Source organism: Strix aluco, chromosome 6 (genome assembly GCF_031877795.1).
Source record: "Strix aluco isolate bStrAlu1 chromosome 6, bStrAlu1.hap1, whole genome shotgun sequence".
Lineage (NCBI taxonomy): Eukaryota > Metazoa > Chordata > Aves > Strigiformes > Strigidae > Strix > Strix aluco.
The window spans coordinates 878,106-891,746 of record NC_133936.1 but is presented as its reverse complement, the minus strand read 5'-3'; the positions used below and the strand labels follow the sequence as shown (position 1 = coordinate 891,746).

Here is a 13,641-nt window from a genome sequence, read left to right as displayed (position 1 = left end):
GCAAGGGCTGATGGGCGGCTGCCTGTTCTAAAATAGCATTTAACATGACGAGATGTGTTGGATGGGCACAGGAGCGCTGGCTCTCCCGAGCTCTTCTCTTGCTGAGAGCCTGTCTAGATTGCCATATGTTACTCTGCCGTATACTTCATCATGCTTTATTTGTCATCCCTTAGCACATGTGCGAACAGCTCTGCTGCCTGGCACTTGGAAAGTCTGAATTTAGCTCTGAATCAGTCACAAACAAACACTTGCTCGGGGCAATAAGCTCCCCTTCTCACCATCCCCACTTGCCCACCCTGCCTCACAGAAGAAGAAAACAGTCAGGCAGTTGGACCAGATGAGCGTTGTAGGTCCCTTTCAAAGGAAAACATTTTCCATTCCATTCCATTCCTGCAGCCTCTGCCGTGGCAAGCAGTGCCTGAGAGGCATGAGCCGCCCTACAGTCAGTGAGAGCAGCACAGCCACACCTCAGCCTGGGATAGACTTAAAGCCATCCTGAAGGAGAACAAGCACGAGAAAAATAATCACAAAGGAGGAAACCAAACGTGAGGGACCATTTGCATGGGCCAGGCAGCAAGCTGACCAGTGCAGGGGCAGGCGCCAAAACCCACATAGCTGCGGCAGGTACTGCCCCTTAAACATCAGTTCTGGGAAGCCGAAAGCACGAGTCAACTGTTTCCCTTGGTGCAATCATGTTTACTTAAAAAGAACATGCTTGTCCCTGTTCCCTTGAACATGGCGGGGACAAACACTGCCAGGAACATTGCTTACTGGTGATTTCTCAGCCAGCCCATCCAGGCAGAGCTGTGGCTCGGGGAGGTTCTGTCCCTGCTCACTCAGCAGCGCTCCCCCCAAACTCTCACCCCTCTGCCACACGCAGGGTGCGGGGGTCTCCCTGCGCAGGACCAGGCATGCTGGGGGCAGAGCTGGGGCTTCACTGACTACCAGGCAAGGACGTCATGGATGGCAGCTGGGTGTCCTGGAATATTATTTTTAGTTCGTAAGTAAATATTTAACTGAGGAAGTTGTCCATGTGCTCCAGGAAATTGTTTTGTCCTGAGATGGTTTACAGCCGTGCAGGTGCAGACCTTGCCAGGTGTGCCCACAAATGCTCCTCCAGGAAAGGTGGAGAAGGGGGAGAGGTGGGAGCGCTGCGTTCAGCAGACCCAGGCAGCAACCTCTGCCCACACGAGCTCGGGGCCACACCGCTCCCGCCTCGCCGCGGGGCCACTCACGCCACAACGTTCTGCCAGGTCCCGCCTTTCCTTCGGGCACCACCGGCCACTTGCTCCCCCGTGCAGTCCCTGCCCAGCTGTGCCCAGGCCCGCGGGTGGGCTCAGCTGCTGCGGAGCTGGTGTTTCACAGGCCAAAGCCCCTCCTCTGCACCCCACGGGGGCTGTGGGCTGCAAGTCAGCGTTGGAGCCACTGGAAGATGATGGAGTGGGGCGAGTCCTTGTGCCGCTCCGTCCCTCGCAGCCGCGCTCCCTTTGCAGCAGGTGATTTTTGCACCCACTCATCCCACGGACTCATCTGGGCTCGATGCACAAGCTGTTCCTTCTCCTTCGGGTAGCAACAACAACAGCACGGCCCCGTGTGCCAAATCAGCCTCTCAGCAAAGGCTGGGGAACCGCCCTGGCTCCCCCCAGCCTGGGGCAGGGGAGGCCTAAGCTGAGGTTTTGCCTCCCCCAGCGTGTTGACAGCTGCCATTTGCAAGCAGCAAACCTTCCTATTGTATTCTCTAAATCAGGTAATGCTAATTGGACAAAACTGCAACGATCCGCCTGCACATTAACTGCATTAACTGCAACGTGCCTGGAACACTGAGGATTATGCTGAAACACACAGCAATTGCACTGCGTCAGGCGCTTCGAGGCTGCAGGAGGAAGATGTGTGCGGCCCCGAGGAAACTTTTTTCTGTGCACCTCATGGTGCAATCTGGTGCAGTCTGAAAGGAAAAAGAGGCTCCAGATCCTTATTCTTCAGGAGTGCTGTGGAGCGTCAGTAATAACTCATCTTTGGCAGGCAAATGTTAACAGCATCCAGGGAGGGGAGAACTTCATCAGAGCAGAGAAATCATTCCAGCCTGGCTTTGGTACGACTCCAGCAAGTCTGAAATACCCGTCAGGGCTCTGCTCGCTCCCATCCCTCCGCGGATCCAGCCTGACCCACTCTGGGGCGAGACACCCAGCTGACACTTTTCTGTACCTCTGGTTTGTAACGCTTATTTGCAGTTAGACAATGTTTTGTAATTTTAAGGGTTTGGAGGTGTATTTGCCCAGCAAAAGCGTGCCTCAGTTACAGCAATTACCTTCCCCACCTCGTTAGCAGAACAGGGCCTCATTACCGCTGCAAGCAGGCCACACACAGAATGAATGTTTCTAACTAGGGCTGCAGCTTTGAACCGACAGCAACCGTGCACTGATTTCCTTTCATTTATTTTTAGAGCTTATTAACCATCTAAATGGCAAAGAAGAAAACCACCATGCATGAGGGGTGAAGGCATCTGGAAGGAGGGGGCCTTGCAAAGAACACTGGAAGAAGCTGAAGCCGTCATTAGGTACTAGCCCAGAAAATGGGGGGTGCGGGGGCAGCAGGAAGGCAGGAGCGGGGCAGTGAGCCTGGCAGGGACCAGCTACTGAACTGGGGGCATGAGGGGCATCAGCACAGCTGGGGGAGGCAATTCCAGCCACCCCCAGGGGGGTCAGGCTAGGTTCCTGGGCACAGGAGCCCACCAGCACCCGGGGGACGCCTGCCCCCAGCCCAGATCCCAGCAGTTCAGCCTGCAAAGCCCATGGCCAGCCCGGCCTGGCCGTGTTTGCGCAGCTCCAATTACAAAAGTCGTCAAAGCTAAAAAAGAACATAATAAAAACCTCTGTAGGCAATTAAGGTTGCCCAGGGGCTGCAATGAGCCCGCTGGCTGCTCCTGCAGACTCTTCTCTGCAGTTTACTGCTAGGACAAGCATTTGCTGTAACAGCCGGGACCTGCGACAGCGATCACATAAATCACAGAGAAGTGATCCGAGATCAAAAGCATTGGCTGACAAAATCTGCACTGAAATCAGAGGTGTTTATTGGTTCGGTCACCATGGTAATTAATTACCTAGCACTTAGCTGCTTAACCAGAGCTTTCATCCACCATTCCAAGCCCCAACAGCAAAAGCCAGATTCTGCCCCTCCAGCCACCACCTAAAATATCTTCCAGGGCACTGTCTCAGCCGTGTCAGGACAGGCAGCGGGACCAGTGTCTCCAGTCCGCTCCCGCAGTGCAGGACGCCTGTGCTCTCTGTCTCAAACCGTGGCTCAGCTCGCTGCTGGCGGACGCGCCTGGAAAGCGCCGAGCATCGACCAAGCCCCCGCAGCCGTGCTCGGCCTCCTGCGCTTGGGGGGGCCGGGCCTGGCCGCAGCGCTGCCTCCGCGCTGCCCTCGGGTCTGAGCCACGAGCAGGGCAGTGGTGGCCACCCCGGTGCTGCCACCTGCTCCCCAGAGCCCATCCAGCACCCCCAGGGCTGAGCTGGAGGTCGGTGCAGACAGTGAGAACAAGCACCACTGTCTGGGTGCTGCTGAGAATGAAATCGGCTTCTCCAGGCCAGGACGAATCGCTTCGGGATCTGTTTGGGAACGGTGCAGCCCCTGCCCATCACTGCACCCGGGCACCGCAGCCAACAAGAGAGACAAATCCACTGCAAGTCACTTGTCAGTGTTAAGAGCCAGGAGGTGAAGCCGGGGAGTGGTGGGGATGGGCACATCCGCCTTTCGACGCTCACCTGGGGAGCGTCTGCCCTCTCAGATAGTTTCCTGGGCCACCGGGGAGGACCATGACGCTTTGAAACGTAGAAGCCGTCCCGGCCTCCGGCGACTCCACACTCAGATGGGCTGGCTGGGGCGAAGCCAAGCACACCCAGCCCCGGCCCCGGGGAGTGTGTCCCCTCAAGCACCCCGTCAGGCTGACACACCCCCGGGGCTGTCAGCACCGGGCACAGCCGATCACGCCCGCGCAGGGACCCCCACACAGCCTGTGGAGCTTTGCTACAACATTAACTCCTTCTCTGGGCACCTGAGAGAAACGCGCTGGTTTTGAATTTCCACCGGATGGGCCAGGGGAAGGCAGGGCCTGAAGCCGCCGTGCAGGGCGGGAGCACCCTCCCGATCCCCGGGGCCCCGCGATGCGGCGGCGAACCCAGACAAGCCCTTGGCACGAAGCCGTGGCCAGCGACGGGTGGGCCAGCGCCCCAGCGCGCACGTGTGCCGGCCACACGCCCCGGCGGGCGGAGGGCCAGCGGGTCAGTGGCCCCGGCAGAAGGCGAGTCGAGGTTAATGGTGACACACCTGCAAAAACAGCCAATCTGGGACAAACCACGGCGCCGGCCCCGAGGAGGAACCTCTCGCACCTGACGGGGCAAAGGGGAGCGGGTGGAGGGGGACTGGCCACTGTTGATCTTGGGAGCCACACAAAGCGAGGAAGCGTATTTATCCCCCCAAAGAGACCCTTAAAACCTCTTCCGAGCTTCCAAACCCAACAGCTGAAGAAATAGCAGGGTGTTTTCCTTACCTCCTCCGCAGAGTATCGCTTTCAGCTGACTATGGTAAAGCTGCTATGACCGAAACAAGAGATTACTCCGGGTGAGTAACCGGAGGGTTTGAATTTGTTTTAGTAAGACAAGAAAAATGTTCTCTGGGTTTTAAGACTTATTTATAAAATTGACCACTATTGTTACTAAGTTGCTTTCCATCTATTAAAGCAGGTGGACAGGGAAGGCAAACTGGCCTCCCGCTGCCTGCAGAATCTGAATTTAAATTGCCGCTGGTACTGCTAGGCAGTTATTTGGGACAATATAAATATAAAATCCTGATTTGCTAAGAGCTTAATAAGCTGTCACATACAAAACAGCACAGTACATTACCCGCTAGATATTTCTGTCAGAATTAAGTGAAAGGAAGAGCTAAGGTTGCCATTGACAAAACTGATGATAAACACTGAGAAACGCTTTTTGCCGAACAAGCAGACATAATAACGGCGATGTCAGAGAGGTTACCAATAGCGCTGGATGAGGAGCTCCTGTGACAGTGGGGCTCTGACAAAGGCAGCCACGCCCCTGTCCCATCCCTCCCCTGACACCGGGGACATGCGTGGCCCCCGGAGGGCTCCCAGGCCACCCCTACCCCATCCTGCCCCGTCCCCGCTCCCACGGGCAGGGCCCGGGGCCCCTGACCCCACTCCGCCCTGTCTCCCCACAGCAGTGGGCTTGTCCACGTTAAAAACCCGCACTTGGACTCGATGGAGGAGGACGTGCTGTATCACTTGGACTTGGGAACAAAGACACACAACCTGCCGGCGATGTTTGGGGACGTCAAGGTAAACAGGAGGTGCCCGAGGGAAGCAGCAGCTCCCGCCCCGCAGCTCTGCCGTCCCACGCTCCCCCAGGTCAGGGGCCGGCTGCTCGGCCAAGGGACCCGGCCACCGCAGGTAGCCTGCGCAGGGAGGTCAGCCGGCCTTGCTTGTTTTGGGCAGAAATCCCAACAGAAAATTATCCTTTTAAAAACCTGTAGTTCCGTAAAACCTAATTTTATATTGCCCCTGTGTTGGAGGACAGATGGAAGAAGCATTTGTCCAGAGAATCTGATCATCAGCTACTGGAGACAAGGGAAGGAGGATGTTGTATTTTTGGCTGAGACCTGCTGCCAAAGCCAGCCTGTCACGATCTGCATCCTCCTCCTCTTGAAACTGGAGCGTTTCCCCACAGTGCTGGGGTCCCGGGGCCGGAGCCACGGGCAGGGTCCCGCTCCCCTGGGCCACTGGCAGCCGGATCAGCAGTGCTGCCCTTGCAGCCACACACTGGTTCCCTTCCTACGTTCAGGGAACATTTTTTCCTTCAATATGTAAAATTTGTCCTTTTTCTTCCCTGACTTTATGGCCTCTGTGTCATCAGCAGTGCTCGCTAATTGCAGTCGGCACTGTTGATAGAAATAATTAAATGACGAGCTCCTCTAACATGTGGGTTTGCTTTGCTGTCAGTAGGAATACTAATAGCTTAGATTTGCTGAATTATTTGAGATTGTCTTGGCGTGGGACTGACACCGAGTGTGTGCAGCCGTACAGCTGTCTGGACCTAGCGTAGCCACAGCCCTAACGGAGTAAGAGCTTGATTTTAGCGTTAACTCCTGGTTTGGAGACCCTCAGTGGTTCTGAAGTCCCCTGACTGCCTGCGAGGAAGCGGCATCCCACGGCGCGCTCTGGGGAGACGCGTCTGGCACAGCCCGCCACTGCTGCATTGAGACCGACTCTTGGTACCTGTTTTAGCTAAAAAGTACTGACACATTCCTATTTTACACCCAGTTTGTCTGCGTTGGGGGCAGCCCCAACAGGATGAGGGCGTTTGCCCAGTTCATGCACAAGGAGCTGGGACTGGCGGGTGACGGGGAGGACCTGGCAGACATCTGCGCGGGGACGGACCGATACGCCATGTACCGGGCTGGGCCTGTGCTCTCCATCAGCGTAAGTACCGCGCCACACCGCGCCGTGCCACACTGCACGCGTTTTCCACCGTGGGCGCTCAGGGCAGTCCCTGCCCCAGGGTCTGAGCTGCTGCCGGCGCCGTGCCCGTCTGCCCCGGTGGCAGAGAGCGCAGCCAGCACGACCTCTCCCTCCTGCAACCCCGCCGGCAGATTTTTTTTCCTCTTTTCAGTTTTCAGCCGTTGCCACCAGCGCAACCTTTCAGCCGTGGTAAAGCTGCTTCTGTCTGAATGATATTTCTTGACACCCCACACGTTCAGTTTAAAAAGCTTTGTATTAAAAATGAACATGCACGTATTTTGCTCAGCTCAGCAGCCTGGCAATTTGAGAGGCAAAGCCCACTTCCCACCACGCATGAACTATGAAATATTGCTGGAACTATTACACTGACATGAGTTCTAAAGTAAAAACCTTGCTTAATTATTCTTTAAGAGCAGAATTTTTGGCACTGCACAGAGAAAAGGCAAATACAGGCTGTGCTGGTGAGCGCCCGCACCCCAAGGCTGGGTCCTGCTGTCATTTCTTCAGGCACAAGATTAGTCTTAAGTCTGATTCACAGGAGACAGTGTCACTCATGTGACAGAGCTCACATTTGGTCCCTCTGACCAAACCAAACCAAACACGACTGACGGAGAAGCCTGAGGGAATTGATCTGACAGGATCCAAGGGGAAAAACCCCACCAGTGTTGCTGTTGCCCGGCCTGGCAGCAGCCGTGACACGGCAGACGAAAAGCCCACACTGGGCTCTTGGCCACGCGCCACTTCTGGGCCAGCGCAGAAGCCATCGACCCCCCGGCTGGTCCCTGCAAGGGGACGCGGGGCAGAGCACGCAGAGAGCCTCCCCCAAAAATGCTTCATGCAGAGCAGCTGCCAACATCACATTTTTGCAAGTTGCTTAGAAACACAAATGAACTCAAACATACCGGAGGCAGGGACACAGTTTCCTGCTTTGAATATTTACAATGAGAATAAATTTTTTAGGCATTGGCAAATAAGTCAGGCTGATGTTCCAGAATAACAACATGCAAAAGTTTTTGTATTTAAAACACGATACAAGCCTAACAGACTATCAGTCTCACCAAATGAAAAGAGACAAAGCACTACGAGAACTGCCTGCATACGTTAAATTAACTCTGCTTCTTCACGTGTGCTTCCATCAGGTTTTTTGAGCACAATAGCAAAATCAAAAAAACCTGAGGCATTTCTCATGGGAACAAACAAACCCCACACCACCAAATGGGTTTTGTTTTTAGAGGTAGAGCAGAGAAAAGGAACGTTGGTTGAGCGATGGAGCAGAAAACTTGAGATGATCACGTGAGGGAGCCCTGGGGAAAGCAGAGGCAGCCTCGAGAGCTCGAGATTTGCCGAGCGTCTGCCAGCCCAGAGGAGTGGCAGCGGGGTCAGAGGACGGGGAAGAGGCCAGTCCTGGTGCAGGGGGGAGCCCGCAGGCAGCCGGGCAGGCCCTGGGGACAGGGGGACACGAGCCAGGGAGCAGGACCGGTGGCCTGCGAGGCACGAGGCTTCACGTGGCAAACGCCTGGCCCCAAAACCAGCCCTCACCGAGGGGCACGAACACACCCGGCACTCTGGAGCTTGGTGTGGGGCGAGAACGGGCTGGGAGGCGCCCAGAGAGGCAGAGGCGAGGGCTCTGCTTGCTGAACTCCACCGCTCCGAGGGCACGAGCAGAGCCAGCGCCCGGCGTGAGGGTGGGCAAGGGGACGGTCCTGGATGCGTCTGGGGAGAGACCCCACGTGTGCGCCCCATGAACCGGTGCCCGGGGGTGGGTGAGCACCAGCTCTGTTGATGAGAGCAGCCTTAAAGGCATCAAGGGGAGCAGAAGAGGGTGAGGTGCTTTACCTGGGCAGGCTACAACACCGTTCAGATATCTCTCCCCCCTCAAAAAATGGCTGTTGGCCTCAGCAGCAGCAAGAGGCCACAGCGGAACCCTGAGCTCGCTGCGGTTGCGTACCTGCCACAGCCCCACAGGGAATGATGCTTTTCCTTTCTCTCCTCCCGACAGCACGGGATGGGCATCCCTTCCATCTCCATCATGCTCCATGAGCTAATCAAACTGCTTCACCATGCAAAGTGCCGAGACGTCACTATTATACGCATCGGTACTTCCGGAGGCTTAGGTAAGCTATCCATCGTCTTTCTTCAGAGCTATTAATAAAAGAAATTCTCAGCAATAGGTCATGCAATTATGAGCTTTAGCATTTTGTCAGGTCCCCAAATACCAAACAACGTGATATTTTGTTTTGGGTTAAAACCCAGCAAACTTCTAGCGACTGGCTTCACAGAGTGTCCATTTTCATAACAAACAAAGGCTCCGACTTCACAACAACCGGGTGCCACAATTCAAGCAGAAAACGCTTGACTGGAAGCCACCTTTGTGCTGTGGGATCCCCCCAGGTGTGCCGGTGCCTGCAGGCCCCTGCGCTGGGGATCCTCGGCTGGGGCAGTGCTGCTGCTCGTGCCTGCACAGGCTGGGGGGGGGGACACAATCTCTGCAAGGCAGAAGCAGTTAAACCACTGTTGCTCAGCACGGTCCCACAATCACTCATCGGGTGCTGATTCTGTGCATTTTACTTGTACATCTGTGCTACCGCATGAATTTCAATTATTCTCTCACATCTGCTTTACTCACTAAAAAGAATAATCCCGCAGTCACATGTGTATCTGTAGAGAGTCTCCTGTCATGCTGAAGCTCTGCAGCGGGTCACAAGTGTTATGAGCTCTGACTTAGCCTCAGCCCTCGTGTTGACAGGGATCGAGGCCGGGTCCGTTGTGATCACGGACATGGCAGTGGACTCCTCCTTCAAGCCACGGTTTGAGCAGGTGGTGCTGGATGACGTGGTGGTGCGGAGCACGGAGCTCGACAGGGACCTGGCGGAGGAGCTCCTCACCTGCAGCAAGGAGATTCCCGACCTCCCAACACTCATCGGCCACACCATGTGCACCTACGACTTCTATGAAGGTAAAACGATCCTCAACTGTCCTTCCTCCCCCCAGATAGTGCCAAGTCTTCACGTTCTGGTGGAGGCAAAACTGCCAGAACACACAACCCCCATTTCGGCACTTGGCCAGGCCAGCCCTGCCTGGCTGACTGGTCTCTTGTGAAAAGAAAACAGCCCCTGGCCCACAGTCCTGCACAGGCCTGGCAGCTGGGGCAGGCTGAGTTGTTTCCTACAAGGCTGTAACCTCAGAACTACCAAACACTAGAAAAATGTCAGGAAGCCTGTGACATTTACGTAAACAGACTTGGGTTACTCTGGAACCGTTTCCTTTGCAAAATTAAATGCTGATTGCAGAGTAGATGAAATGTAATAAATGAAGAATTAATAACCTGAGGACTATTTATAAACCTTTGGATCTGCTTGCAAATGCGACCATCTGTGTGTTGCTCAAGGCCATGTTTTATTTAAACAAAAAGCTATTTGAGAGGATTAACAGTAGGAACAGCAATAAAGAGAAGCGCTCTGCCCACGTTAGTGCAGCCGCAGGTACACGTTTGCTCGCATCAAGGACTTTCCATCCTGTGCAAGAGGAGCGGCTGCACCGGGCACGGGTCTGCGCTGCGGAGCCCGGCACAGCTGTGGGACAGCCAGAGCCACCAGTGGAGTCTGAGGAGAGGGTCGGGATGGAACCGAGGTGGGAGCAGGAGGGAGCACGGGCGCGCCGGGACCCCGCTCCCCGCCAGCACCGATGACACCGGGCAGGGAACGTGGCGCACAAGCAGCTCCAGCCGCCTGCCAGCCAGGGCAGCCCCTTAAGAAAAATGAGACCTAAATGAAGGGTGTTTTCCTCTCCCCAGTGTTCCTGTTCTGCCCAGCTTGCTGCACCTCTTCCACAGTCATTTGGCATTTTTGGGATTTAGCCTGGCAGACCTCCACGGCTGGCCTACGCCACGGACCTCGGAGGAGCTGCGATGAGCTGCCCCTGCAGAGTGCAAAATATCCCCTGTGCTCCACACCTGTGGGCTTGCTCCTCCTTTTTACAGATGTTAAAACCTGTGCAATTTCCTCCTCCGTGCAGAGGCATAGCGCCCTGGCTGTAAACACTGAGGTTAATAGGAGTTAAGTAACTATTAGTTGGCTTCAGACAAAACGCAGGCACTGCTGCACCTCCCATCTGAAACCACCCTGTTCACCGTGACCGCAAACCGGCGCAGGGCCAGCAGTGACACTTCTCTGCTTCCTTTCAAGGTCAGGGAAGATTAGATGGAGCATTGTGCTCTTTTTCCAGTGAAAAAAAGTTAGACTACTTAAAAAGAGCTTACGACGCCGGCGTGAGGAACATTGAGATGGAGTCCACGGCATTTGCTGCCCTGTGCAGGCTGTGTGGCCTGAGAGGTGAGTCCCCCCCGGCCGCGTCCGCCTCCTCCCACACCCCCACCTTACCCTGACCTGGGAGCTCGGTTTGCTGCAAGAGTCAGACAACCCGAAGGCCAGAACCGCATTTCTAATGATTTTAACTACAGAATGCACTAAAACAAATTCTGTGGCTCAATAAAACACAAGTTTGTTTTAGAAGGCCTGAGCGCATGTTAGGCACAACAAAACTTAATCCTTGCTCATCCCTCTCCTGGCCTTAAAACGAGCCCTGGCCACAGTGGCGCAGCTGCCTCCCCCTGCTCTGCTGGAAAAGGAAGGGGGCGAGCGGAGGGTGCTGGCAGCGGGGTGCCCGGCTCCCCGCGTTCCTGCCGCTTGGGCCCCTCAGGCGTGTCCCGCGGGGCGGGCAGTGAGAGCAGGGCTCCTCTCCTGCCCACGGGGCAGCGTCTGAAGGCGGGGGGGTGCCTGCCCTGGGGTGCGAGGTCAGGCAGCCCCCGGCCGTCCCGCAGCCGCCGTCGTCTGTGTGGTGCTCCTGGACCGCCTGGAGGGGGACCAGATCCGGGCGCCCCGCGAGGTGCTGCGGGAGTTCCAGCACCGGCCCCAGCGCCTGATCGCCGCCTTCATTCGGAAGCGCCTGGGGCTGCGCCCGCCGGCGGGGAACACGCTCTGCCCCACCGAGTGAGGGCACCCGCACACTGCAGCCCTGTTTTCTGCGAAACGGAGAAGAGAGGACGGGTCAGTATGGACCCCGCGGGCGAGTGGCCCCGCGGCGCAGGCAGGAGGTGGATCCGGTGAACGCCGCTGGGCGGGAGCTGCAGAGCTCCGACACGGCTTCAGCCGCACCCACACACCTGCGCACCCCAGGAGACTCCAGCCAGACTTCGCACAGGGATTAAGACGGACCCACATGCTCCTCCCCCCCAGCCCGTGGCTGGAAAGGACTGTCCCACTGGAGTCACTCCCATCCACCACGATCATCTAGGAAGGAGACCCCTTTGCATTTGGCACAAAGCCAAAGCCTAAGTAAATGACATGCAAAATTAATCCGCATTTGTGACCATTATTGTTATTCTTTGCTGTTACAAAGGCCGTTCAGACTTTCATTCACGCAGTATTTAAAGATCTGTCAAAACCTGGCGCGCAGCAGAGGTCTGAAGCGGAGGCGGGCATGCAGGAAGCCCACCTTGCGCAGACGGCCCCGGCCCAGCAGCTTCGTCCCTGTCGCGCGGTCGGCGGGGTTGGGCACGGGGCACTCGGGGACCCTCGAGAGGGAGAGGGATGGGGAGCACATGTTACTCATACAACCTCGACCTGAGTCCACATACCTGCCAGGGACTGCGTCTTTCACCCTCATCTGCCAATCAGCACACACCAACGATCCAGAAAATCATCTTTAAGTGTCTCCACAGGCTGTAAGAGACTACTGCACCTGGGTTGAGTGGAGGGGTTTTTCACAGAGGGTCACCTACAGCCTGCAGCATTTCCCACTAAAATCCCTTCCAGTTCTTCAGGTTCACTGACAAGCTTGCTTCCAAATTAATTTTGACATCTTTGGAAAAATAACTTCCAGGATTTAAGACTTCTGGTAAACAGAATTTTAACATATCAGAAAACCTGGGAGAGAATCTTAAGATATTAATGACATGAAGAGCACGAAACATGTAAGTCTAAAGATCCTGACAGATGTGCCGAAGGGCCCTCCCCGAGGTACTTGTTCTCCTAAAGCCTGCCTCAGCAGCAGCCTCGGGCTCCTCTAGTCCCAGACAGATTTCCACGCGCTGGGGTTCAGCTCAACTTGCCTCCTATGCATTGGGGGTTTCTCTCGGTGTCCCTCCGGTGAGTGAGGCCATCCGGGGTGCTCCCCAACGGGACCCCACTTCCACCATCCCCCTGAGCTACTCCAACAACTTCCCAGCACTTTGATCTGGGACACGTTCACTTTGCTGCCATGGAAAAGCAAAAACTTCACTTTTTACAAGAAAAGGAGATCGGTTCCTAGCTGCCATTCCGAGATTGCAGTTTTTAGGCTCAACTATTAATCTGACGGGGGAGGAATCCCAGGACAGGAGCCATTGTCCTCCCAGAACAGAAATAAAATCACTCCAGTCACTTAACATGCAATCCAACCCACCCTTCAGACACAGTTCTGCCAAGTCCAAAGTCCACTTAAGAAACTTCTATACTAATAGCAACGTACCTTAAGTCCTTTGTGAAAATAATTTAAAACCACTCTGGGAAAAGAAATATGACACTTTAACATTTTGCCTGATCTGACAGGCGAGGTTTGCTCTGCTGCAGCTTACAGAAACAGTCCTGGGTGGTAACTTCGCAGGAGACACTCAACCCTGGGTTTTCTAGAACACTGTCCAGTGAAGAGGCTTGTTTTTCCTATTTTGCTTTTAGCTTAATGATTATGTTGTTAAATAGTTTTTCTGCTGCACATGCTAAGTTTGACGCTCTTCAAGGATTCCAGATGGGTCAGTAGCTCACAGCGCTCAGAATGGGTGTCCTTGGTGAGCTCCTTTCCACAATACTGACCGTTGCTGCAAAGCCCTCTCTGTTCTCGGGGGGTCAGAACTGGCATCACAATCATGTTTTTCTTTTCCTGTAAGTACACACATAAACGTGCATATAAGCTTACGTGCACATAAGCCAGCACAAGCTTTAGGTGTTCTGCCAAGCTGGATACCTTACCCACTGAGCTCGCGCCAGCTGCGTACTTGACTTCCAGGCACTATTGAACATGGAAGCCACTTTTCTGACTACCAAAATCCATAGATAAGTAGTATATCTTGAAAC

At 55.1% G+C, this 13,641-nt stretch overlaps 1 protein-coding gene across 7 annotated transcripts; it reads left to right on the top strand.

Annotated features, from left to right (window-relative positions):
- Positions 1–4,243: 4,243 nt before the first annotated feature.
- Positions 4,244–11,886, top strand: UPP2 (uridine phosphorylase 2). 7 transcript variants are annotated; one of them, XM_074828418.1, is made up of 8 exons: positions 4,248–4,583; positions 5,236–5,353; positions 6,335–6,493; positions 8,532–8,646; positions 9,264–9,488; positions 10,717–10,863; positions 11,330–11,577; positions 11,707–11,886. In XM_074828418.1, exons 2-8 carry the CDS (start codon positions 5,276–5,278, stop codon positions 11,863–11,865), a joined length of 1,131 nt encoding a protein of 376 aa, XP_074684519.1. In that variant the 5' UTR covers positions 4,248–4,583; positions 5,236–5,275; the 3' UTR covers positions 11,866–11,886. The 7 variants fall into 7 exon arrangements, 6 of the variants coding, with proteins under 6 accessions (XP_074684522.1, XP_074684519.1, XP_074684517.1 ...); XM_074828416.1 differs by having other exon boundaries at positions 4,250–4,620; XM_074828417.1 differs by having other exon boundaries at positions 4,255–4,620; positions 9,279–9,488.
- Positions 11,887–13,641: the final 1,755 nt, after the last annotated feature.

What these genes read in the sequence shown, in the direction of transcription:
- UPP2 (XM_074828416.1), top strand. Translation starts at nt 4,595, where the DNA reads ATGACCGAAACAAGAGATTACTCCGG. An exon ending in GGCCTGTGCTCTCCATCAGC is followed by an intron (nt 6,494 to 8,531) that starts GTAAGTACCGCG and finishes TCCTCCCGACAG; the next exon opens with CACGGGATGGGCATCCCTTC. An exon ending in CGGTACTTCCGGAGGCTTAG is followed by an intron (nt 8,647 to 9,263) that starts GTAAGCTATCCA and finishes ACTTAGCCTCAG; the next exon opens with CCCTCGTGTTGACAGGGATC.